Below are 23,168 nucleotides of genomic sequence, written 5' to 3'. Positions count from 1 at the left end.
CTTCTTTTAAAAGGTGAAAGCCTATAAATATCACTTGAACGTGCTCCAGGGCATATTGTAAGCTTGGACAATATGTGTTGCCTGTAATTAACAAACACTCCTTAGAGTCTCTGTAATCCTTTTGTTTCTATCCTAGCCATCTGAACCTGAGTTTTTGGATGACAAACTGCATGCATTTTGCCAGCCAGAATATAGTGTCATCGAAAGATGTAGCACAAATCAATGTGCAACTTCTGCAAAATCACTGGTGCTCAGTACTGCTTTCCACCATACTGTGTAGTGAGCTTTTAACTTCTGTCTGTCCACTGCCTCCCCATGCTTTCCCAGATGGACCATCCATTCTCATCTTAGTTTTCATAACAACTAACTGACTAGAGGCTTCCCTTCCACGCCTCTGCCTATCATCCATGTACACCTGCCGCAGCTTAAGAGCATTATTCCAGCAGCTGGTGCAGGGCTACCTGCCACCCTATGGGCTGTCTCCAGGAACACACTGGGACAGCCCCCACGGAGGGAGCTGAGGTATAAGAAATTCAGTGGGACACTAGAACTTTGTGAGCAGAACAAGTGAAGATAAGACTTGACCAGAGGCGCTGGAGCGGCTTTGGTTCAGACTTTCCCTACTCCTGTGTAAGTTTGTCTGATGCTAGTTGTCCTTATCGTATTCTCCCCTCCGAATATCTGTCCATTTACTCACCAGGGATAGGTCCTGGATCATGCACTTCTCTAGATTCTATCTCTGTTCCCACTCCCTTGCATTCTTGTAGCTAGCCTCGACTTGTATGTGTTGTCACTATGTGAGCTTCGTAGCACTCATGTCTTCCTCTACAGTTCTACCCCATCATCTTCTTTGTGACTTTCTCCCTGTAGCTTCCTTTGACCCCCTTCCTACTGCTGTTATATCCCTGCTGCCACTTTTCTTTATACTGCCAGTGGTTTTATCCCCGTCTCTCATTTTCCTGATAGTGTTCTGTGGTCTTTCCAGCCTACTACATAGGTTGTACCTCCCGAGTTTGAGAGTGGCATGGCATATGATGCAACTTCGACTGAAAGTGCACTGGCTTCCTGCTAACCATGTCCCCAGTGCTGGATCTCTTTCCCTTAAACTGTACAATTGTTCCCCAACTGGCACTATCTCTGGCTCCTCTGTAAGTCCCTAGTAAATGTTAACCCCTGGTACCTAGGGCGTGGGTACCAAAGAGGTCCCTCAAGGTCTGCAGCATGTATAGTGCCACCCTCAGGGACCTCTCACCTAGCACACACAGACTCCTATTGCAGGCTGCGTGTCTTGGTGCATATAAAAGTGAAAACACCGCATAGCATCCAGCTGTGTGCCATATCCCCTAAACACTGCAGGCAATATATGTCAGTCACCCCTACAGCAGGCCTTACAGCCCTAGGGCAGGGTTCATTACATTGCATGAGAGGACATATGTACATGAGCAGATATGCCCCTGCTATGTCTTTGCCGATTCTTAGACATAGTGAGTGAACAAGGGAGCCACTTTAAGTACATGTGCTGGACAATGGTCATTGAGTTCCCCAGCTACATGATGGCTTCACTGAAACTAGGGATGTTTGCTGTTAAACATCTTGTATTAAGTCCTCACCGATGCCAGTGACTGATTTATTATTGCATGCACCCAGAGAAAACACACCAACTAACCGTGTGAGGACTGATCAGTTTCAGCCAGCCAGCCACCAGCAGGCACTAGTCTGACATGACCCCCAAGGGAGGGGTGTAAACCTCCCTGAGCACTAAATTTGGAGTGTTATAACCCTTTTCGTTAAGTGCAATCTGAAGAATTACACCACTGTAGCCTGTTTGCCTAGGCTGCATACTATTTTCTTTCCTAAGTGTCTCCACAGACCTTCCTAATATAAGGTGAACATCTACACTTAAGAGACTATATAAAGAAGTGCTACCTGCATGTAGGCGGACCTATTCAAATGCTTATGACTTCAACAGAGATTCCCCTACGAGAGAACTGGAGTTACAGGTAAACAATTCCTTCCTTCATATTCTATGCCATGCTCAGTGCGGTTGTCTTTACAACATTCACTTCTGGCACTGAATCTTAAATATATTTATATAGTTCAATCTTCCCCGCCAAGATGGCAATATCACAGTAACATTATCATAGCACTTTAGAGTTAAAAATAGTGAAAAAGGCTGTAAATGTTGACACTTACATCCAGTGAGGTGGGAGGTCAGTGGAAACCAGACCCGAGAGGCTGCTTTTCCTCATTTGTCTACTGCACATTGTGTGTGACTGGAGTCTGAGCGCTACTAGCATCTCTACACATAAATCTATTTTGTATGCATTACATTCTGTAGATACACATGCTGTGCTGACTTCTGACATCTAGTTTTGGGCTTGGACATGTGAAACTTTTCTTTTTGTTTCTAACAACTATTTTTGAGTCATGAGGTGTAGTGACTCCACCTATTGTAGGCAATGCACATGGGCATTGGGTCCAGAGTAAGATTGTTTTTTTCTATTGTCTGGTTCTGGTGTGTATATGGGAGCTCCAGTTTGATGCCACTAGGTGTTCTCGTCTGGCCTTAGGCACAGTCCCTCATCTGTCCAAACAATCTCCCTCGTGTCAGTCTACCCGTCAGTGTTATTTCCATTCTGTTCCTTTTTCGTGGTCGACAGATTCTCCGCAGCAGGGTGCACTGCCCTTTGACACCAGCAACTTTGACAGTTGAAAATGTACTCATGATGGGAAGGGTTCCCTTTCGGCTCTGCCCATCTTGCCATGCTACATATCTCAGGACAGATTTGCACGAAGTTGGTATCCTGTGTCTGTCCCCTAATAACGGAGAGGAATCTTGTGCGGCAAATATTTTGTTCCGTAACAAGACCACCTTTCAGAACAGTGGGGTGCATCGCCTTGGCTGCAATGGTGCAGCGCCGAGGAGAGGAAGACACTTGACATTCTGAACTTCTTTGGCAAAGGTGAGAAAGCTCTAAAGCAGCCGGGCACATCTGGTGCTAAAATTGAAGAGGCGTTATTGTAGGAGGAGACTCTGTATGATGTTGAAGCTGAAGGGCTCCTGCCGGCCGAAAGCCTATTGCAGAAGATCTCAGTGAGTACCACTACCATCCATCCATCCATCCTTCTGTAGTACCAGCATCTAGCTTGTGTGCTTGTTTAAATGGCTGCAGGTCACCACTGCCTCAATCCATGGTCTGCACCTAACTACCAAGCTGAACCAGGTGATCTCGCAGTCCTTGGTGATGAAGTCCACCTTGAACCCCTGCCCCCTCGACTTCACCCGCTGCCTCAGCTCTGGCAGTCCAGGGTCTGCCTGAGGGCTCCTGACCCTTGGAACGACTATCAGACCAATTCCCCAGCAGACACCCACCTGGATTTGTACCTCACCAAACCCTCACACTCACACGCTCTCACACACACACGCGCTCTCGTGCGCTCACACACGCGCTCTCGTGCGCTCACACACGCGCTCTCTTGCGCTCACACACACTCGCGCTTGCTCTTGCGCTCTCTCTCGCGCTTGCTCTCTCTCGCGCTTGCTCTCTCTCGCGCTTGCTCTCTCTCGCGCTTGCTCTCTCTCGCGCTTGCTCTCTCTCGCGCTTGCTCTCTCTCGCGCTTGCTCTCTCTCGCGCTTGCTCTCTCTCGCGCTTGCTCTTGCTCTCTCTCGCGCTTGCTCTTGCTCTCTCGCTCTTGCTCGCTCTCGCTCTCGCTCTTGCTCGCTCTCGCTCTTGCTCGCTCTCGCTCTTGCTCGCTCTCGCTCTTGCTCGCTCTCTCTCTCGCTCTTGCTCTCTCTCGCTCTTGCTCTCTCTCGCTCTTGCTCTCTCTCGCTCTTGCTCTCTCTCGCTCTTGCTCTCTCTCGCTCTTGCTCTCTCTCGCTCTTGCTCTCTCTCGCTCTTGCTCTCTCTCGCTCTTGCTCTCTCTCGCTCTTGCTCTCTCTTGCCGCTCTCTTGCCGCTCTCTTGCCGCTCTCTTGCCGCTCTCTTGCCGCTCTCTTGCCGCTCTCTTGCCGCTCTCTTGCCGCTCTCTTGCCGCTCTCTTGCCGCTCTCTTGCCGCTCTCTTGCCGCTCTCTTGCCGCTCTCTTGCTCGATCTTGCCGCTCTCTTGCTCGATCTTGCCGCTCTCTTGCTCGATCTTGCCGCTCTCTTGCTCGATCTTGTTCTTTTGCTCTCTTGCTCGCTCTTGCTCTTGCTCTCTTGCTCTCTCTTGCTCTTGCTCTCTTGCTCGCTCTTGCTCTTGCTCTCTTGCTCGCTCTTGCTCTTGCTCTCTTGCTCGCTCTTGCTCTTGCTGTTGCTCTTTCTCTCTCGCGTTCTCTCTCTCGCGTTCTCTCTCGCGTTCTCTCTCTCGCGTTCTCTCTCTCGCGTTCTCTCTCTCGCGTTCTCTCTCTCGCGTTCTCTCTCTCGCGTTCTCTCTCTCGCGTTCTCTCTCTCGCGTTCTCTCTCTCGCGTTCTCTCTCTCGCGTTCTCTCTCTCGCGTTCTCTCTCTCGCGTTCTCTCTCTCGCGTTCTCTCTCTCGCGTTCTCTCTCTCTCGCGTTCTCTCTCTCTCGCGCTCTCTCTCTCTCGCGCTCTCTCTCTCTCGCGCTCTCTCTCTCTCGCGCTCTCTCTCTCGCGCTCTCTCTCGCGCTCTCTCTCTCTCGCGCTCTCTCTCTCGCGCTCTCTCTCTCGCGCTCTCTCTCGCGCTCTCTCTCGCGCTCGCGCTCTCGCTCGCGCTCTTGCTCGCTCGCGCTCTTGCTCGCTCGCGCTCTTGCTCGCTCGCGCTCTTGCTCGCTCTCTTGCTCGCTCTCTTGCTCGCTCTCTCTTGCTCGCTCTCTTGCTCGCTCTCTCTCGCTCGCTCTCTCTCGCGCTCGCTCTCTCTCTTGCTCGCTCTCTCTCTTGCTCGCTCTCTCTCTTGCTCGCTCTCTCTCTTGCTCGCTCTCTCTCGCGCTCGCTCTCTCTCGCGCTCGCTCTCTCTCGCGCTCGCTCTCTCTCGCGCTCGCTCTCTCTCGCGCTCGCTCTCTCTCGCGCTCTCTCGCGCTCTCTCGCGCTCTCTCGCGCTCTCTCGCGCTCTCTCGCGCTCTCTCGCGCGCTCTCTCGCGCGCTCTCTCGCTCGCGCTCTCTCGCTCGCGCTCTCTCGCGCGCTCTCTCGCTCGCGCTCTCTCGCTCGCGCTCTCTCGCGCGCTCTCTCGCTCGCGCTCTCTCGCGCGCTCTCTCGCTCGCGCTCTCTCGCTCGCGCGCTCTCGCGCGCGCTCTCTCTCGCTCGCGCTCTCTCGCTCGCGCTCTCTCGCTCGCGCTCTCTCGCTCGCGCTCTCTTGCTCGCGCTCTCTTGCTCGCGCTCTCTTGCTCGCGCTCTCTTGCTCGCGCTCTCTTGCTCGCGCTCTCTTGCTCGCGCTCTCTTGCTCGCGCTCTCTTGCTCGCGCTCTCTTGCTCGCGCTCTCTTGCTCGCGCTCTCTTGCTCGCGCTCTCTTGCTCGCGCTCTCTTGCTCGCGCTCTCTCTTGCGCTCTCGCGCTCTCGCGCTCTCGCGCTCTCGCGCGCTCGCGCTCTCTCGCTCGCTCTGGCTCTCTCGCTCGCTCTGGCTCTCTCGCTCGCTCTGGCTCTCTCGCTCGCTCTGGCTCTCTCGCTCGCTCTGGCTCTCTCGCTCGCTCTGGCTCTCTCGCTCGCTCTGGCTCGCTCTGGCTCTCTCGCTCGCTCTGGCTCTCTCGCTCGGTCTCTTATGTATATTTATTTATAAATATATATATATGTTCAATGGTATGTGTAGCTGCAGATAAACATGCTGTGCACATCCCGCCATCTAGTGTTGGGCTCGGAGTGTTACAAGTGTTTTTTCTTCGAAGTCTTTTCGAGTCACGAGATCGAGGGACTCCTCCCCTTTCGGCTCCATTGCGCATGGGCGTCGACTCCATCTTAGATTGTTTTCTTTCCGCCATCGGGTTCGGACGTGTTCCTTTTTGCTCCGCGCTTTGGTTCGGAAAGTTAGTGAAAAACTCGGAAAATTAGACGGTATTGTTTGCGTTCGGTATCGGGTTAGTTACAGCAGATCGACACCGAATTCGGAAGAGCTCTGGCGGCCCTACGGGGTTTTCGATCCCCCGGCGGGGCCTGGTCGGCCCGACCGCATGCGTCTTCAAGGCTAATGGAACGGACCCCATTCCGCTTCTGCCCCGAATGCCACAACAAGTATCCTTATACAGATCAGCATTTGGTCTGTAATTTGTGTTTGTCACCAGAACACAAAGAGGATACCTGTGAGGCCTGTCGAGCATTTCGGTCCAGAAAGACTTTAAGGGACCGAAGAGCAAGAAGATTACAGATGGCGTTGGTGCCGACAGGACAAAAACACATGGAGGAACAAGAGGAAGCCTTCTCCATCGAGGATTCGGACTCGAAAGAGGTCGATCATGAACAGACGCCGAAAACCGCGAGTAAGACTTCGATACACAAGACTCACGTAAAGACCAGTGAAGCCCAGGGGACGCCATCGCCAACAGGCCATGGCTTAACCCGAAAAATAGGTGACCGGGCATCGGCACCGAAAAAGGGCATGCATGTGTCGAAGTCATCCGACTCGGTTGAGATACTGGCACAGAGCACATTCGATCCCGAGACACCGGGTCAGAGCAGACTCTACCCCGAGACACTGGGTCAGAGCAATCTCGGCACCGAGAGAGCGGCACCGAACCAAGTCGGCACCGAGAAATCTGTCCGCTGAAGAGCAAAAAAGTGTCGTTGGAACCGAAAAAGACAGCCGGAAAGGTTTCGATACCGAAACATCCGGCCTCGGAACCGAAATCAAGTTCCTACACAGAGGAACATGGCCTGTCCTCACAAATGCAAATACATAGATTTGGACAGGAACTGGAGACAATGGAGCCAGACTACTCCCAAAGAAGGCTCCACATCCAAAAAGAAACAGGGAAGATCAGCACTCTCCCTCCGATTTGAATGAAATGCAAACTTGCCTTCCAAGACAAAGACAAGCAGCCACAAGCAAAGGTGGCTAAACAAGTAACCCCGCCACCATCTCCACAACGCTCCCCGCCACCATCTCCACAACGCTCTCCGCAACCATCACCGGTAGCCACTCCACCAATGCAATCCCCAACTCATACAGGGATGAGTCAGGATGATCCAGACGCGTGTGATCTTTGATGCGCCAGTGTCAGATAACAGCCCTGACTGTTATCCAGCTAGACCGTCACCACCAGAAGATAGTACAGCCTACGCACAGGTGGTGTCAAGGGCAGCAGCGTTTCATAATGTCAGCCTGCATGCAGAGCCAATTGAAGACGACTTTGTATTTAATACACTGTCGTCCACACACAGCCAGTACCAGAGTCTCCCCATGCTACCTGGAATGCTAAAACACTCCAAACAAGTGTTTGAGGAGCCTGTAAAAGGAAGGGCCATTACTCCAAGAATGGAGAAAAAATATAAACCGCCACCAACAGACCCAGTGTACATCACACAACAGTTAACACCGGACTCCGTGGTAGTAGGGGCAGCTCGCAAGAGGGCAAACTCACACACTTCAGGAGATGCACCACCTCCAGACAAAGAGTCGTAAGTTCGACACAGCAGGGAAAAGGGTGGCGGCACAGGCAGCAAACCAGTGGCGTATTGCAAACTCACAGGCTTTGTTGGCCAGATACGATAGGGCTCATTGGGACGAAATGCAACACTTTATAGAACATTTGCCCAAGGAGTTCCAAAAGAGAGCACAGCAAGTGGTGGAAGGACAGAGTATCCCAAACAATCAGATACGGTCAGCAATGGATGCGGCAGACACAGCTGCTAGAACTGTAAACACAGCAGTGACAATAAGGAGACATGCATGACTGGGTAAATCAAGATTCAAGCCGGAAATACAAGCTGTGCTAACTATGGCATTTAACGGACATCAGTTGTTTGGGCCGGAGGTGGACACTGCCATCGAAAAACTGAAAAAGGACACTGATACGGCCAAAGCCATGGGCGCACTCTACTCCCCACAGAGCAGAGGCACATTTTGCAAAACACCGTTTCGAGGACAAAACACGGAACCCACAACCTCACAAACAAGGCCCACTTATCAGAGCCAATATCAGCGGGGAAGTTTTCGGGGACAATATAAAGGGGGACAATTCCAAAAAAGTAGAGGGGAGTTCCAAAGTCCCAAAACTCCACGAAACAAGCAGTGACTTAGACGACACAAATCCCCAACACATAACACCTGTGGGGGGGGGGGGGAAGTTAACCAAGTACTACAAACAATGGGAGGAAATAACAATCTTGGGTCCTGGCAATTATCCAGCATGGTTATTGCATAGAATTTCTCAAATTCCCTCCAAATATCCCACCGAAAACACACAATATGTCAAAACAACACATGGATCTTCTACAACTGGAGGTCCAAGCGTTGTTACAAAAAGATGCAATAGAAATAGTACCAATTCATCAGAGAGGAACAGGAGTTTACTCGCTGTACTTTCTCATACCCCAAAAAGACAAAACTCTAAAACCTATATTAGATCTCAGAACACTAAATATCTACATCAAATCAGATCACTTTCACATGGTAACATTACAGGACGTAATCCCATTGCTCAAACAAAAAGACTATATGACAACACTAGACCTAAAGGATGCATACTTCCATATATCGATACATCCTTCACACAGAAAGTACTGAAGGTTTGTATTCCAAAGGGGACATTACCAATTCAAAGTGTTGCCATTCGGGATAACAACTGCGCCAAGAGTTTTTACAAAATGCCTGGCAGTAGTAGCTGCTCATATCAGAAGGCAGCAAATACATGTGTTCCCGTTCCTAGACGATTGGTTAATCAAAACCAACACGCAAAAACGGTGTTCACAACACACAAATTACGTCATAGAAACCCTCCACAAACTAGGTTTCTTAATTAACTACACAAAGCCACACCTTCAGCCGTGTCAAACATAGCAATACTTAGGGGCGACAATCAACACAACAAAAGGGATTGCCACTCCAAGTCCACAAAGAGTACAGGCATTTCACAATGTAATACAGGCCATGTATCCAAAACAAAAGATACAAGTCAAGATAGTGATGAAACTACTAGGCATGATGTCCTCGTGCATAGCCATTGTCCCAAACGCAAGATTGCACATGCGGCCCTTACAACAGTGCCTAGCATCACAATGGTCACAGGCACAGGGTCAACTTCTAGATCTAGTGTTGATAGACCGCCAAACATACACCTCGCTTCAATGATGGAACAATATAAATTTAAACCAAGGGCGGCCTTTCCAAGACCCAGTGCCTCAATACGTAATAACAGATGCCTCCATGATAGGGTGGGGAGCACACCTCAACCAACACAGCATCCAAGGACAATGGGACACTCAGCAAAGACAGTTGCACATAAATCACTTAGAACTACTGGCAGTATTTCTAGCGCTGAAAGCTTTTCAACCCATTATAAGCCACAAACACATTCTTTTCAAGACAGACAACATGACAACAATGTATTATCTGAACAAACAGGGAGGAACACACTCGACACAGTTGTGTCTCCTGGCATAGAGAATATGGCATTGGGCGATTCACAACCACATTCGCCTAATAGCACAGTTTATTCCAGGGATTAAGAATCAGTTAGCAGACAATCTCTCTAGGGATCACCAACAGATCCACGAATGGGAGATTCACCCCCCAAATACTAAACACATACTTCCAAAAATGGGGAACACCACAAATAGACCTATTTGCAACAAAAGAAAACACAAAATGCCAAAACTTCGCATCCAAATACCCACAGGAGCAACATCAGGGCAATGCGTTATGGATGAGTTGGTCAGGGATATTTGCATACGCTTTTCCCCCTCTCCCACTCCTTCCATATCTGGTAAACAAATTGAGTCAAAACAAACTCATACTATTAGCACCAACTTGGGCAAGACAACCTTGGTATACAACACTACTAGACCTCTCAGTAGTGCCTCATGTCAAACTACCAAACAGACCAGATCTGTTAACACAACACAAACAACAGATCAGACATCCAAATCCAGCATCGCTGAATCTAGCAATTTGGCTCCTGAAGTCTTAGAATTCGGACATTTCGACCTCACACAGGAATGTATGGAGGTCATAAAACAAGCTAGGAAACCAACCACAAGACATTGCTATGCAAATAAGTGGAAAAGATTTGTTTATTACTGCCATAATAAACCAATACAACCCATACACGCATCTGCTAAAGACATCGTCAGCTACCTACTGCACTTACAAAAGTCAAAGCTAGCTTTTTCATCCATTAAAATACATCTCACCGCAATTTCAGCTTATCTGCAAATTACGCACTCAACGTCACTATTTAGGATCCCAGTCATAAAGGCTTTTATGGAAGGTCTAAAGAGAATTATCCCACCAAGGACGCCGCCAGTTTCTTCGTGGAACCTTAACATTGTCTTAACACGGCTCATGGGTCCACCGTTTGAACCCATGCACTCATGTGAGATACAATACTTCACATGGAAAGTAGCTTTTCTAATTGCCATCACATCTCTAAGAAGAGTAAGTGAAATACAAGCATTTACCATACAAGAACCCTTTATTCAGATACACAAGCATAAGGTAGTTTTACGAACAAATCCTAAGTTCTTACCAAAAGTCATATCAACGTTCCACTTGAATCAAACAGTAGAGCTACCAGTGTTCTTTCCAGAGCCAGATTCTGTAGCTGAAAGAGCACTACATACATTAGACATCAAAAGAGCGTTAATGTACTACATTGACAGAACAAAACAAATTCGGAAAACAAAACAATTATTTGTTGATTTCCAAAAACCTCATACAGGAAACCCAATATCCAAACAAGGCATTGCTAGATGGATAGTTAAATGTATTCAAACCTGTTATCTCAAAGCAAAAAGAGAACTGCCTATAACGCCAAAGGCACACTCAACTAGAAAGAAAGGTGCTACCATGGCCTTTCTAGGAAACATTCCAATGACTGAAATATGTAAGGCAGCCACATGGTCTACGCCTCATACATTTACCAAGCACTACTGCGTGGATGTGTTAACAGCACAACAAGCCACAGCAGGACAAGCAGTACTACGAACTTTGTTTCAAACAACTTCAACTTCTACAGGCTGAACCACCGCTTTTGGGGAGATAACTGCTTACTAGTCTGTGCACAGCATGTGTATCTGCAGCTACACATGCCATCGAATGGAAAATGTCACTTACCCAGTGTACATCTGTTCGTGGCATGAGACGCTGCAGATTCACATGCGCCTGCCCGCCTCCCCGGGAGCCTGCAGCCGTTTGAAGTTCATCTTGAACATTTGTAAATTTGTAAATAGATCACTTTAAACCACATTATGTACATACATATTTACTCCATTGCATGGGCACTATTACTGTAATACACAACTCCTACCTCACCCTCTGCGGAGAAAACAATCTAAGATGGAGTCGACGCCCATGCGCAATGGAGCCGAAATGGGAGGAGTCCCTCGATCTCGTGACTCGAAAAGACTTCTTCGAAGAAAAACAACTTGTAACACTCCGAGCCCAACACCAGATGGCGGGATGTGCACAGCATGTGAATCTGCAGCGACTAATGCGTCACACAATTAAAGACTGCAAGATATATAGAAAATGTTCAGCTAAAACCCTTGGCAGCTGACCGTTATCTCAAGTGAAGACTGACGCTCCTGCACTACTTAGGAAAGCCCCAAAAAGGGCACAGGCTTCTGCTGCATCTCTAGTCCGGTTGGGGGGAAACTGTGAAACCCCCCAAAAAAAGCACACTCAGCACTTTAATTGAGAAATTGCATTTAAGTTGGAATTAGATATTTGTATATAGCTGCATATAAAAAAATGTGCAGTATAGGCACTAAATCAAAGGGCAGCCAATCCAGCGTCAAGCCGGGCGGAACCATTTGAGCTCCCTGGCTACTTAATAAACACAAGTTAATGTTGTATGGTCAATGCAAGGGGGAAGTAATCCTAGACTTCCACGGTAAGATATCTATTTGGCAATTAAATAATCCAATCTTTATTGTATTAATTGATATGTATTTTATTTCTTTATCTTAACTTGTTCAATTGTTAAGAAATTTACAACATATATTGCACATTTTTAAAGATTTATAAAGTTACTTATGATTCTAAGTGCTTCTAATTTGTAAAACACAGTGAAGGTTAATACTGTGAAGGGGAGTGATAGTGTTATGTACAATATATTTTCTGTTCAGTAGCACCTAAAAATTCCAGTTAATAATTATGGTCTTCTGGTCGAAGTCCTCGTCATGATTAATGGTTCAGTCTAAATCGCAAATTGGAACGAAGCCTGGACTATGGCTATCATTCGCGGGTCCTGAAGATCTGAAGAACCTCTGCCTCATACCCCAGCCACTGCTAAGATACTTCAAAAATATATCAGCTAGGAATTGGTTAAATTCATTTATATGTACAACATCTGGGACTCTAAGCGGAATGGTTTCAGGAGAGGCCACAGTACAGAATATGCCCTCATTGTGGCTGCAGACAGTCTGTCACCAGGTTGACAGTGATGAGGCAGCCATTTTGGCAATGCCCGATTTGCCTGCAGCATTTGACAGTCTCACCGTGCAGATGGTACAGCATCTGCAGCACATGTGTGTCAGTGATACCGCCCTGAGGCTCCTTCATACTATTTTTTTTTTTTTTTAACTAACAGTGTACTTATTAGCTGTGGGGTGCCCCAGGGCTCGCCTCTGACCCCAACTCTTTATTGTATGTGGACCCACTGGCTGAATTGGTGCGCTCCTTTGGATTCCATGTGCTGTTGTATGTAGATGACACCCAAATAGTCATGTTCATCTCTTTCAACCTCACATCTGTCGCTGAGAAGTTCAATTTATGCATGTCCAGTAAAAGTGAATGGATGAAGGATAAGGCCTTAAAAATCAATGTGGATGAGATTTTTGTGTTTGGCAGGAGCCCATCTTGTCCAAAATCTGGTGGCTGGAGAATGTAGACACCTTCCCAATACGGTCAAGTCAACCAGAAACTTAGATGTCATCTTTGATACCTTGAACTTTGAGACTCTGGTCAGCCAGACCACTAGCAGCTGTTTCCTCATCATTACAAACCTGAGAAAGATCTTCCCATGTATCTCATTGGAAGTCAGTAGTCCTTGCACTTGTCACCTTGTGACTGGACTATTGTATCTCAAGGCTTTCAAGGCATCAAAGTTTCAGATTGCTCAGAATGTGGCTACCTGCCTCATCCTGAACATCCCTAAATGTCTCTCGGTCAGACTGGATCTGCTGTCTCCTCTGGCTCAATCAGTAAAAGGATCACCTTTCAGGTGCCCTGCGTGTGTGGATTTCTTTTTTTTTTTTTTTTTTTTAAGCCCTGCATCAGAAAGGACCCAGCCAACCTAATACACTTTCGCTGGTACACTTCTAGCAGGCTTGTCAGATTATCCTTCCTTAAGGTGATAATTCCCAGATGTCGAAAGGGCAGATTTGGAGACTGTTGCATTTTGGTGGTTGCTGCCAAACTATTGGGACACCTTGCCTGCTCACATTTTTGAACAGACTCCTACTGTGTCTTAAAAAAAAAAAAAAAAACACCTTAAAAGATGGCTTTTTTCCACTTAGTCCCCCTAGTGTATCTCTGGGTGCTTTTTAGAATGCAGCAGAATGACTTCTCTCAGTGCTTTTATATCTTCGGGATAGTGTGCTTTATAAGCTTGTTTCATAAAACGTTCTGTGAAATGGTATCTGAGGGCTTTCAAAATCAAAGTAGCGACCTTGTCAGTTGGAAAAAAACAAAAAAAAAAAACAGTAGAAAGCTCCCAGGTACTGAAGTCCATCTCCTGAGGTATTTCAAGATACAAAAAAGGCTTGTCATCTGTCAACATCTTCTAAGCCAAAAAAACTCAGCCTCACTGTCTTTCATTCCCCACGTTTGGAGAGACAACTGACTTTCTCCCTCAGCCTCACTCACTCTGTCAAATGCCTTGTCAAATACACTTCAGATGATGAAGACTCCATACACACCACAGAACTACATACTGTCTACAAAACTATTGACTGCATCAGCACTGATACAGACTGTACTGTCGACAACCAAGTTACTACCAATGATGAAATTTCACTCTGAAGCCACCAGTATGGCAGCAACCCTTAATTTTATTGACAGGAATTTGCTCCACCCTTTTTCCATAGCATCATCTAGCAAGATCTATCAACAGCCTCAGGTAAGGTTCTGAGATTCAGAAGGAGGAGAGTAATTTTGGTGCAGTTTGCGGTACTAAATAACTGAAGGTTAATTGTTAATTATGATGAGGAAGATGACTCCTTTCCCATTTTAGCAAAGACTGACCATTGACACAGTAGCACACATACATCCTTAGCAGCTGTTTCATGACCACTCTGAGGGACCATGCACAGACCCATGAACACCATAGGTGCCACTGGCTACTTCACCAGTTTTACCTTTGGGTTCACAGCCGCCACCCTGACCTTCTGAGCCACACAAGTCAATTCTACCTGTGCTAGATTCTCCACCTGCCATGGAGGATAGAGTACTGATGACGCTCCACAGGAGGGAGAAATCTGTGATTACTTGTACCATGCAGTGAGTTCAGAATGTGGTGACTACTATACAACGCTAGCGGGTTCACCTACTTCACACCCCTGCTGAGTCCTTCCAGTGAACCAGTGTCTACAGTAACTACATCCACTGTGATTTTTTTATTTTTTATTTTAAATATTCCATCGTTCAACAGTGAGTCTGTTGCTTCCTCTTGTCCCTGGGCTTTTACCCTGGACGTTTTTGCCAAACCAGCTTCAATCAAAGTAACACTTGCAAGACTGCCAAAGAAATGCAACACACATTTTATTAAAGGCACATCCACAGCCAGCCTCTACCATGGTTCATGCAGCAGTAAACTGAATTCTACTACAACATTTTCAGTTCCTCCTGAAAAAGAAAATAACTGCATGTGGGTACTGCAAGGAACTAGCTGTGTGGCACATCTGCTACTACCATGTAAGCTGCGAGTGCCAGTTTTACTTATCAGACAGATCCGTGTGGGAATGGTTACTGTATTTTTCAAATAGAATCTCTTGCGAAGACACATTTTCTGGTGGTGTTGAGTGAAAGAGTAATGGATACAAACCTAATAAGTGGTGTTGTGGAATCCTCTCACCTAGCTACTCATGACTACTCAGTCTAGCTATGCAACATTCATCCTGTCTGAGTCACAGGCCTAAAACTTGAAACTCATGAATGCACTTTAAATCTGACATTTTCTGCTACCATTTATTTGTGACTCAAGCTGATGATGAAATGCAGCAGATGGTGACATGGAAATTTTGAAAGCTGTATGCATAGGAAGCAGTACAGGAAGCACTAGTGGCCTCTGACACCAATTCGGAAGAGGATTCACATCCCTGATTGGCTGCAACATCATCGGTCACAGCAACTGAAGTTGAATCAGCATAATTCTTAAAAAAGCAAAGGCGAGCAGCAGTCTTTAGTGACCACAGGGATAAACTTCCTGTCAGGGGTGAACAGTATCTCTTTTCTCTTCTGTACGTCGATGTAAGTGAAAAAATCATTAAATATCTGCAAGAGGTAATGCATCTTGAAAGGCGTGTCATTAATTAATGGAAACATGACAATTCTGTGGACTACATCCTCCCTTCAGCCATTCCTCCAAAGAAGTATTTGCTTTTTATTCTAGAAATATATTCTTCTATGACATCTCAGACGCACCGAAATGACTCTCTAAGGGTGTGTTGGTAATAGCTGCTCATCAGAGGGTATTAGTTGATCCAGACGTGGACATCTGAACAAATTAGTTTTAAGAGTTCACCATTTAAACCCACTTCAGTACCAGTTCATTCCACTGCTTGGGAGCTTTGCTGGGACAAGCAGGCAGCAAAAGTATCCTTTGTAGGAGAGACTGTCTGCCTTAATTGTTAATCTCCTTAATCTATCTTCTTGAAGACAGCACCCATAATTTCTTACCAGATCTTTTTGCTATTGGGTGTTTATGGTATGCTACATGTTTTAAGTACTCCACACATGAGGCCACTTCAGCAGTGTTTGGGTGATCAGTGGTGCCAATATTGCAGCAGTTGGGAACACACACTAACTGTAACCCTAGAAGCAATACAGTTCCTGCCCTGGTGGGGCAAGGCACAAAGTATTCTATTCTGAAAGGGGTTTAATTTCATGCAATTCTGATTAAACAGTTGTAAACAACACCTCACTAATAGGTTGAACCGCTCATACAGATCATCTTGGAATACAAGGAGCATGTCCCTACGAAGAGTTTACATCATATTAAATATACTTGAGTTGAGCAGTCCACCAAATATTTTCTTCCAGAAATAAAAATTATATATATATATTTTACCTGAACATGCAGACTGAGTGGTCAGATCTATACTGTCTCTCAAAGCACAAGTGATTGAGAAATGGCTCATGTCCAGAGACTTGTCAATCATGACTGTTCATGTTTGGGGTGTTCAAAACGCAGAGCTGGGTTCACTCAGTCTAATTTTCCAGGACAATTATGAGCAGATCATAAACAATGAAGTACTGCATAACTTCCTCGATGTCTGTGGCTATCCACAGCTAGATCTGTTTTGAATGGATAAAACTGGAAATTCTCAGACTTTGTCCCCAAGCAGAAGGGCAAATTCCAGTTTGATTAATTGGTTAGAAAGGTTTCTATGCATTTGTGCTGATGAACCTGATACCTTCAGTAATTCAAACTGAGTGAAAATGATCCTCATACTGATGAAATGACCGTCCATTAGTGGTTCTCTAGCTTCCTTAATGTTTTGAAGCAACCATAATTGAGGCTTCCATGAAGACTGGATTTCTCCTCCAACTTCTCTTCATTTATTTTGGCAGTATGTCACTGAAACCTTTGTAATATGAACATTTGTATGTTCCACGAGACTGTATGGACGTCCTGACAGAACCAGGTTCCTATCTTCAAATGCTCCCACATGCAAAAGAATCTTCATCTGGTGTATTCCGAAAAATATCAATCCATGAAAGTGGGGGGAACGGAAGCTACTTTCTTACTTTCTATTTGCCCAGATCGAGGCTTCAGCGATATTCAAAGGTTTATCTTGCTGCTATTACTGCTCTGCTTACTGGAAATGGCATTCATGAACCTTTTCCTTCAAGGTCCATGTTAAGATTATTTTTCTGGGAATGCATTAAAACGGTTTTACCACCACTCAGACCTTCTCTTTAATAGGAACTCGTGGGAGGCCTCTTTCTTAGTTGCAATACCATCTGCAATACAGGGTTAGTGAAATTCAGGCTTTGTTCTCATGAACCATACACAGTGTTACACAAAGGTGGTGTTTGAGTACGCACCCACGTTTTCTTCCCAAGGTAGATTCTGATTTTCTTTCCGACAGTTTGTCAGTAAAAATCTGTCATCGCTTTAAACAGATTCCTAAAGGCTGCCTGACCGAGTAATGCATCTGCTCTTTAATGTTAATCCAAACAATGTTTAGGGGGAATACTAACAAGTTTCCATGTAGCAGCTTTACAAATTTCTGTTACTGGAATTTTTTTTTCTCCATACAACAAATGCAGCTTTACTACTTGTAGAGTGAACTCTAGGCTTACCTGGGAAAACATAATATTTAACAAAAAAAGCACAAAACCTTAATTTTCAACAAAAATGGAAAACCTGAGCTTAATATGTATTCACGCATGTACATATGGGATTTTATCTAGTGCAATTTTACACCTCCTGATTATTTTCCATATGGTATCATGTTAAACTCACTATGTATGTATACTTCTTATATGTGGTTATATATCTACATATTTATTCAGTTTCCTTCCACTGCACAGAAAGAAAACGTAACTAATCTCCCAAAAGCAGCACTGACTCATCTTATTTAATCTTCCAAAACACATCCTACATCCACTCTGACTCTTCCCAAATCTTTTACTACTATAAACTCCCAAATAATCATTTCAAAACTACTCCCTCTTCTATTCTTTATCCTATTCATCCAGCTACCAGACTCACATGTCTACCACCCCCAATAGCAATAAAGATTTCCCTCTGCTAGCCCACCTTTGGGTTCCGGAGTAGCATTCTACTTGCTGAAAACAGATGCAGCACCTCATCTGGGGGTAGTAAGTGCTATACAATTATGCTTTTATCAGAACGAAAATAGATTCATACTGGGTAAACCCAAGCCTCATTCTGTTAGTTTAGTCTGCAAACAATGCCTTTTTAAACAATCCTGTAATGGTGATTTGTAAGACTCCTACTTGGTATTCAGTCAGCACATTCACAAGACAAGATTGTCTGATTTGGATGCTTGAGTAGATGCCTGGGTATATCAAGCTTTGTTGAGCGCTCTTTGGTTACATTGTTATGTTTTGATTTCCACTGCCTGATGTTTAGGGTGGGGTTTGGTAGTCCATTCAGTGCTTATGATTCTATGGCAGGACCCGGAGGCAAGGATTAGGAGTTTCTTTCTTCATTTGTTGCAACAGCAGCCGCATTCACAAAAGTTGAATGAGATAACACAACCATGACAACAGTAATTTCCCATATCCCCTAGGGAAGGGAAGTTGTAGCAACAGTCCATGACCAGTCAGCCACCATCCTGTCGCATGACCCTTGTCGCTCTCCTCCGGAAGCCCTCTTCACTGCTTGCAGCTGCCATAGATGAGCACTGGGACTCCAGTCCCCGTCTTGCATGTTTTAACTGTCTGGATTGCGTTGTTATTGTGTTTGTGCTCGAGACTTGTACCTTGTTGGTTCAGTCACTCGCAGGAACGTTTTCCTCTCCTTTCACGACCTCTCTGTTTTTCCTTTCACTCCTCGGTTGAGGAGATCTCCGGCCGCTAGATGTCACACGCCCCTCTCGTCTCAAGAGACGCTCTTTCACCTTCTGCCATGGAGCGTACATCAATTTTAGTTGCTAGGGAATGCCTCCATCTGCGGCATCAGCGTTTTAGTGCCCCTCCAGCCTGGAACAGTGAACACCCTGCGGGGTAGGCAATCACAGGATTGCTGAGTTCTGTGTTTGGCAGACAGTGTCCATGCTGCCAATACCAGTTTATTATGCCTATGTGTAAAGTTGATGGTGGGTTGGTCTGCCTGTCCCCGCTGGGGCCTGTTTCTCACTTGAGAGGGCTTTCAGTGCCTCCAGGCCTTAAAGGCCTATAGCCTGCCTGCTATTTCTGGGAGCCTGTCTTGTCAATATTTCTAGGATCATACCTTTGTTATGACGCCCCACGGGGCTAAAGCAGGTCTTTTGTTCCTAGTTCCATACCTAGTTGGACGGTGATTCAGTCATGACCGGTCCTGGAGACCCTCTTCCAACCAGTCCACGGGCTTTCTGACTGATACTGCAGAGCCAGAAGAAGCCCTATCGGACCTCCTGGACCCGGAGGAGTTGGTTACACCCCTGCTCCTCAGAGTGGACCCCAGGGGACAAAGTGGCCAGATACGTATTTGGTAGGCTGTGCAAACCTCTAGATCAGGAGGTGAGGCCTGAGGGTGGAGTGCCCTTGCCCTTCATTGGAACGGAAAGTGGCTGTGACACCGGAGATAGATGCGTGTATGGCCACTTTTCTAGCCAAATACATTAAAGATCCCAGGATGGGCATCTTTCGCTCCTGGCGGTCATGCCAGGACAAACTTCTAGACATCACAGGGCCTCTAGTTAAGATTTGTGATATGGCAGAGAACACCAAGGCATCCGGAGCTCTGATTTCCCCTGACATCCTGTCCAGCTGGGCCCAACGTGCCATCTTTCTTGGCAGTGCCAACTGCGGTATCTCCCCGGAGCGCTTAGATCTCTGTTGATTAAGATTGAGCCGATGCTCGGGGAGTTAGCAACTTAAGAGGCAGGTCAGGTGGCTCAAGGCGGTCTTTGGTAACCCATTAGTCAAGGAACTTGGGATGTTCGTATCCATATTCATCTCCCTGGACAAAGCCCGATCCACAGTGAAGCCCATCTTTAAGGTGTATGTTTTCTCCAGCGCTGGCTGTGGTAGGGGTTCCTCGATTGTTCCAGCTTCTCTGCCTTTGGTCACATACGCTGATGATACTCAATTAGTGATTTCCCTTTCTAGTACTGGGAACTCTCCCTCCATCGACCTAGCCAGCTGTATGAGGGACATCGGCAACTGGATGATTCAATCCAAACTCAAATTTAACGATGGTAAATCTGAAGTACTCATCTTAGGCAGTGGCTCTCCAGCCTCCCCTCTAACATGTTACTCGGAGGCCTTTACCAGTCTGCCTCCACCTAAAGGACAGGTAAAAAGCCTAGGTTTTGTACTGCACTCCCGTCTCACGATGGAACTACAAGCCAAGAAAATGTATTCTGTCTGCTCTGGTTTCATTAGATCTCTTAGGAAGATTCTCAATCTTCTTCCTGTCTCATCCAGAAGAATCCTGGTCCAGGCACTGGTCCTTTCCCGCCTGGATTATGGAAATTCTCTCTATTTTAGTTCCCTGGAATATGTAGTAAGGAAACTGAAGATTGTGCAGAACACGGCAGCTAGGCTCCTTACGAACTGTCCCAGACATCTTTCTGCCAAGCTGACTCTTGCAGCACTTCATTGGCTGCTGATCAAACAGCGCGTTCATTTTAAATCCATGTGTATCACTCATAGAGCCCTATATAACAGAGGTCCACATTTCTTCAGAAAACGAATCTCCATTTGCGCTCCTTTGAGACTCTTGATCATCTTCCTCCCGACAGATTTATATATCCTGTGTCAATAGATCATGGGGAGGAAACTCTTTCATTATCAAGGCTGCCCGTTTTTGGAATGCCTTACCTCCTGAGCTCCGCCATGAACCTTCTGAATCTCTTTTTAGGAAAAGGTTGAAAACTATTCTCTTCTCTTCTCAAGAATTTTCCTGTACCTTCAGCGCTGGGATGCCCTAGGGTAGCTACGTGCTCTACAAATGCATAAAACTAAACTAAACTTTTGCAGGGGCCAGCCTTCCCAGTGAGGCCAGTGGAGAGAGGGATTCTACGCCACCAGTGGGTTGGCATGTTACAGAGGTCAGCACTGTGGATCCCGTGACGGAGGACCCAACTCCAGTTCGCACGATGAGTTTTTCTTCCTTTATTTCTTGCGTTCAGTTTGGGGGGGGGGAGGGGGGTTTGACTAGCTCAGTTCATGCACAATTGGTGGGCTCTCACATCCAACGCCTGGGTGCTACAGACAGTGCAGGGATTCCATGTAGAGTTTACAGGCCATTTTCCGACCTGTGCCTCCCCTCCTCTTTTCCGGGCAGGGGGCCATCTTCTTTCAGATGAAGATTCATGAACTCCTGGTAAAGGGGACCATTTGCCCTGCTGCGCCTCAATCTTGCGGATTTCTCAGCAATCTTTCTGGAACAGAAGCCCGATGGCGGTCAATGCCCAGTGATCGACCTCCGGGAATTCAACAAGTGGCTGGTGTTCCGCCACTTCAAGATGGAGTGCATTCATCTCCTTCGCCATCTCCTCCATCCCATATTTCTGCCGCATCTGCGCTTTCTCCAATTCCGGTGGCAAGGACAAACTTTCGATTTCACCTCTTTGCCGTTCCTGGTACATCAAAACAGCAATATAAAAGCTGCTGCATTGAGAGAAGCCCAAAAGCTTTCACTTCAGTAGCCTATCCTTGTTTCTATGAGTAAAAATGACCAAAGCAAGTCCCAGCCAATCAGGCTTCCCCTCCCTCTCGAACCCTCCCTCAGATATTCTGCTGCACGTCGTGCTAGGGAGTCTCCACTGAGCTCTGCTCAGTCAAATCTCCAGTGAAGTCTAGCTCTACTGTGTGTGTTTTTTTTTTTTTTTTTTTTTTCTTCAAAGGTAGATTTCTTTAGCAAGTAAGGTGTCATCTTCTTACTTCAACATGTCAGATAAGGAAATGAAGCTACTTTTTAGAGCCTGCCAAACCTGTGGGAACAAAAGACTTCACTTTGAAGATCCACACGAGGACTGTATTTATTGCCTCTATCCTGACAATTTTGCAAAAGACTGCAAGGTATGCAGAACCTTTTCTAACAAAACCCTAAAGGACAGAGAGGGTAGGCTACTTTATTTGGCTCCAGAAGTTGAAATCCAGATCAAAACCAGTGTCTGGTTCTGACATTGAGGAGTCCTCCTCATCAAGAAAGTTACAAAAGAGACAGATCTCCTCAAGCTCATCATTCTGAGGATCCACCTAGAAAAGCTCAAAAAGACGAAACCGGTGTATTCTAAAACTGGCAGTCCTTCCAGTTCTCCACACATGAGTTCGGTTTCATCCAAAAGACACTCTAAGGAAGGTTCTGTCTCCTTAGAATGCAGCAAAAGAGCTTTTTCCGAGCCTCCAACACCACCTCCTGTGGTAAAACATATCTTTAAAAAGCAATCTTTGAACATCAGCGATGACCACACCGTCGACGACAGTGTCGAAAGGTGTGTTTACAGCCTTGTCGTTGACTACGACAACGTTTACTGTCTCTACGGCTGCTTCCTCTTCAATGATGCTCATATAGACGATGTCCTCGTTGATGGCGTTTGCAGTCACTTCGTCGACGATAAGTATACCCATCGCTTCTCCGTCAACGATGGTGCTACCATCGTCTGCCTCCTCGTCGACGAGACTTTCTCCGTCGTCAGTGCTGTCTCCGGCGCTGGCGATAACTATGCCGTCGACGATGGTTAAAAGACATAAGTCTAATTTACTCTCGCCACTGGTTACATCTCCAAGTAGGTCATCAGCGTTGGTACCGGAAGATTCTGAGGACGAGGGCCCGTTTGGCATTGCGCATAGCCCATCAGAACTGCATGTGAAGTGCCAGGAATCTAGAGGAGGACATTCAGCATGATCCGCACTCATTTTATTCCCACCCACAGCAGTATCCCTATCAGGAGCCGATGATTTATTTACCGGGATCACTTATAGCTGACTTACAGCTGATGTTGGATGACTACAGAAGGAGGTTTCTGCCAGCTGGCTCAGAAGTGCAGCGTCCATTCAATGCCACCCTCTGTGCTTCTTCCTTCTACTCCGGTTCTTTCGGGGATCCAGCCATTGCATGTACCACCACAGACGCCAATTTCAATCCCAGAATAAGATCTGTCTTCTGACGGTGACAGAGAGGAGGGGGAATTGCCAGATGCCATAACAGAGTGGGATGATTATCAGATTCCTACCCCGCCCT

At 46.5% G+C, this 23,168-nt stretch overlaps 2 protein-coding genes across 3 annotated transcripts in view; one reads left to right on the top strand and one right to left on the bottom strand.

Moving 5' to 3' along the window:
* Window positions 1-23,168, top strand: part of PAFAH1B1 (platelet activating factor acetylhydrolase 1b regulatory subunit 1) — a 533,693-nt gene that overhangs the window by 167,858 nt on the left and 342,667 nt on the right. The gene's annotated exons all lie outside the window — the stretch shown is intronic.
* Window positions 3,462-6,128, bottom strand: LOC138286731 (trichohyalin-like). The gene is made up of 4 exons (XM_069227255.1): window positions 6,012-6,128; window positions 4,979-5,686; window positions 4,652-4,870; window positions 3,462-4,598 (listed from the first exon to the last, which is right to left on the bottom strand). Exons 1-4 carry the CDS (start codon window positions 6,126-6,128, stop codon window positions 3,462-3,464), a joined length of 2,181 nt encoding a protein of 726 aa, XP_069083356.1.

The sequence above is a fragment of the Pleurodeles waltl genome, chromosome 3_2 (assembly GCF_031143425.1).
Source record: "Pleurodeles waltl isolate 20211129_DDA chromosome 3_2, aPleWal1.hap1.20221129, whole genome shotgun sequence".
In the NCBI taxonomy this organism is placed as follows: domain Eukaryota; kingdom Metazoa; phylum Chordata; class Amphibia; order Caudata; family Salamandridae; genus Pleurodeles; species Pleurodeles waltl.
Note: the sequence above shows the minus strand (reverse complement) of the source record. Positions and strands in the feature narration are given on the sequence as shown.

Bases quoted from the DNA above. Each gene is read 5' to 3' on its own strand.
- LOC138286731 (XM_069227255.1), bottom strand. From the start codon at position 6,128: ATGGGGTCCGTTCCATTAGCCTTGAAGACGCATGCGGTCGGGCCGACC. The intron at 5,687-6,011 runs GTAACTAACCCG...AATATACATAAG, and splicing joins GAATTCGGTGTCGATCTGCT to AGACCGAGCGAGAGAGCCAG. The intron at 4,871-4,978 runs AGAGCGAGCGCG...AGAGCGAGCAAG, and splicing joins AGAGAGAGCGAGCGCGAGAG to AGAGAGAGCGAGCAAGAGAG.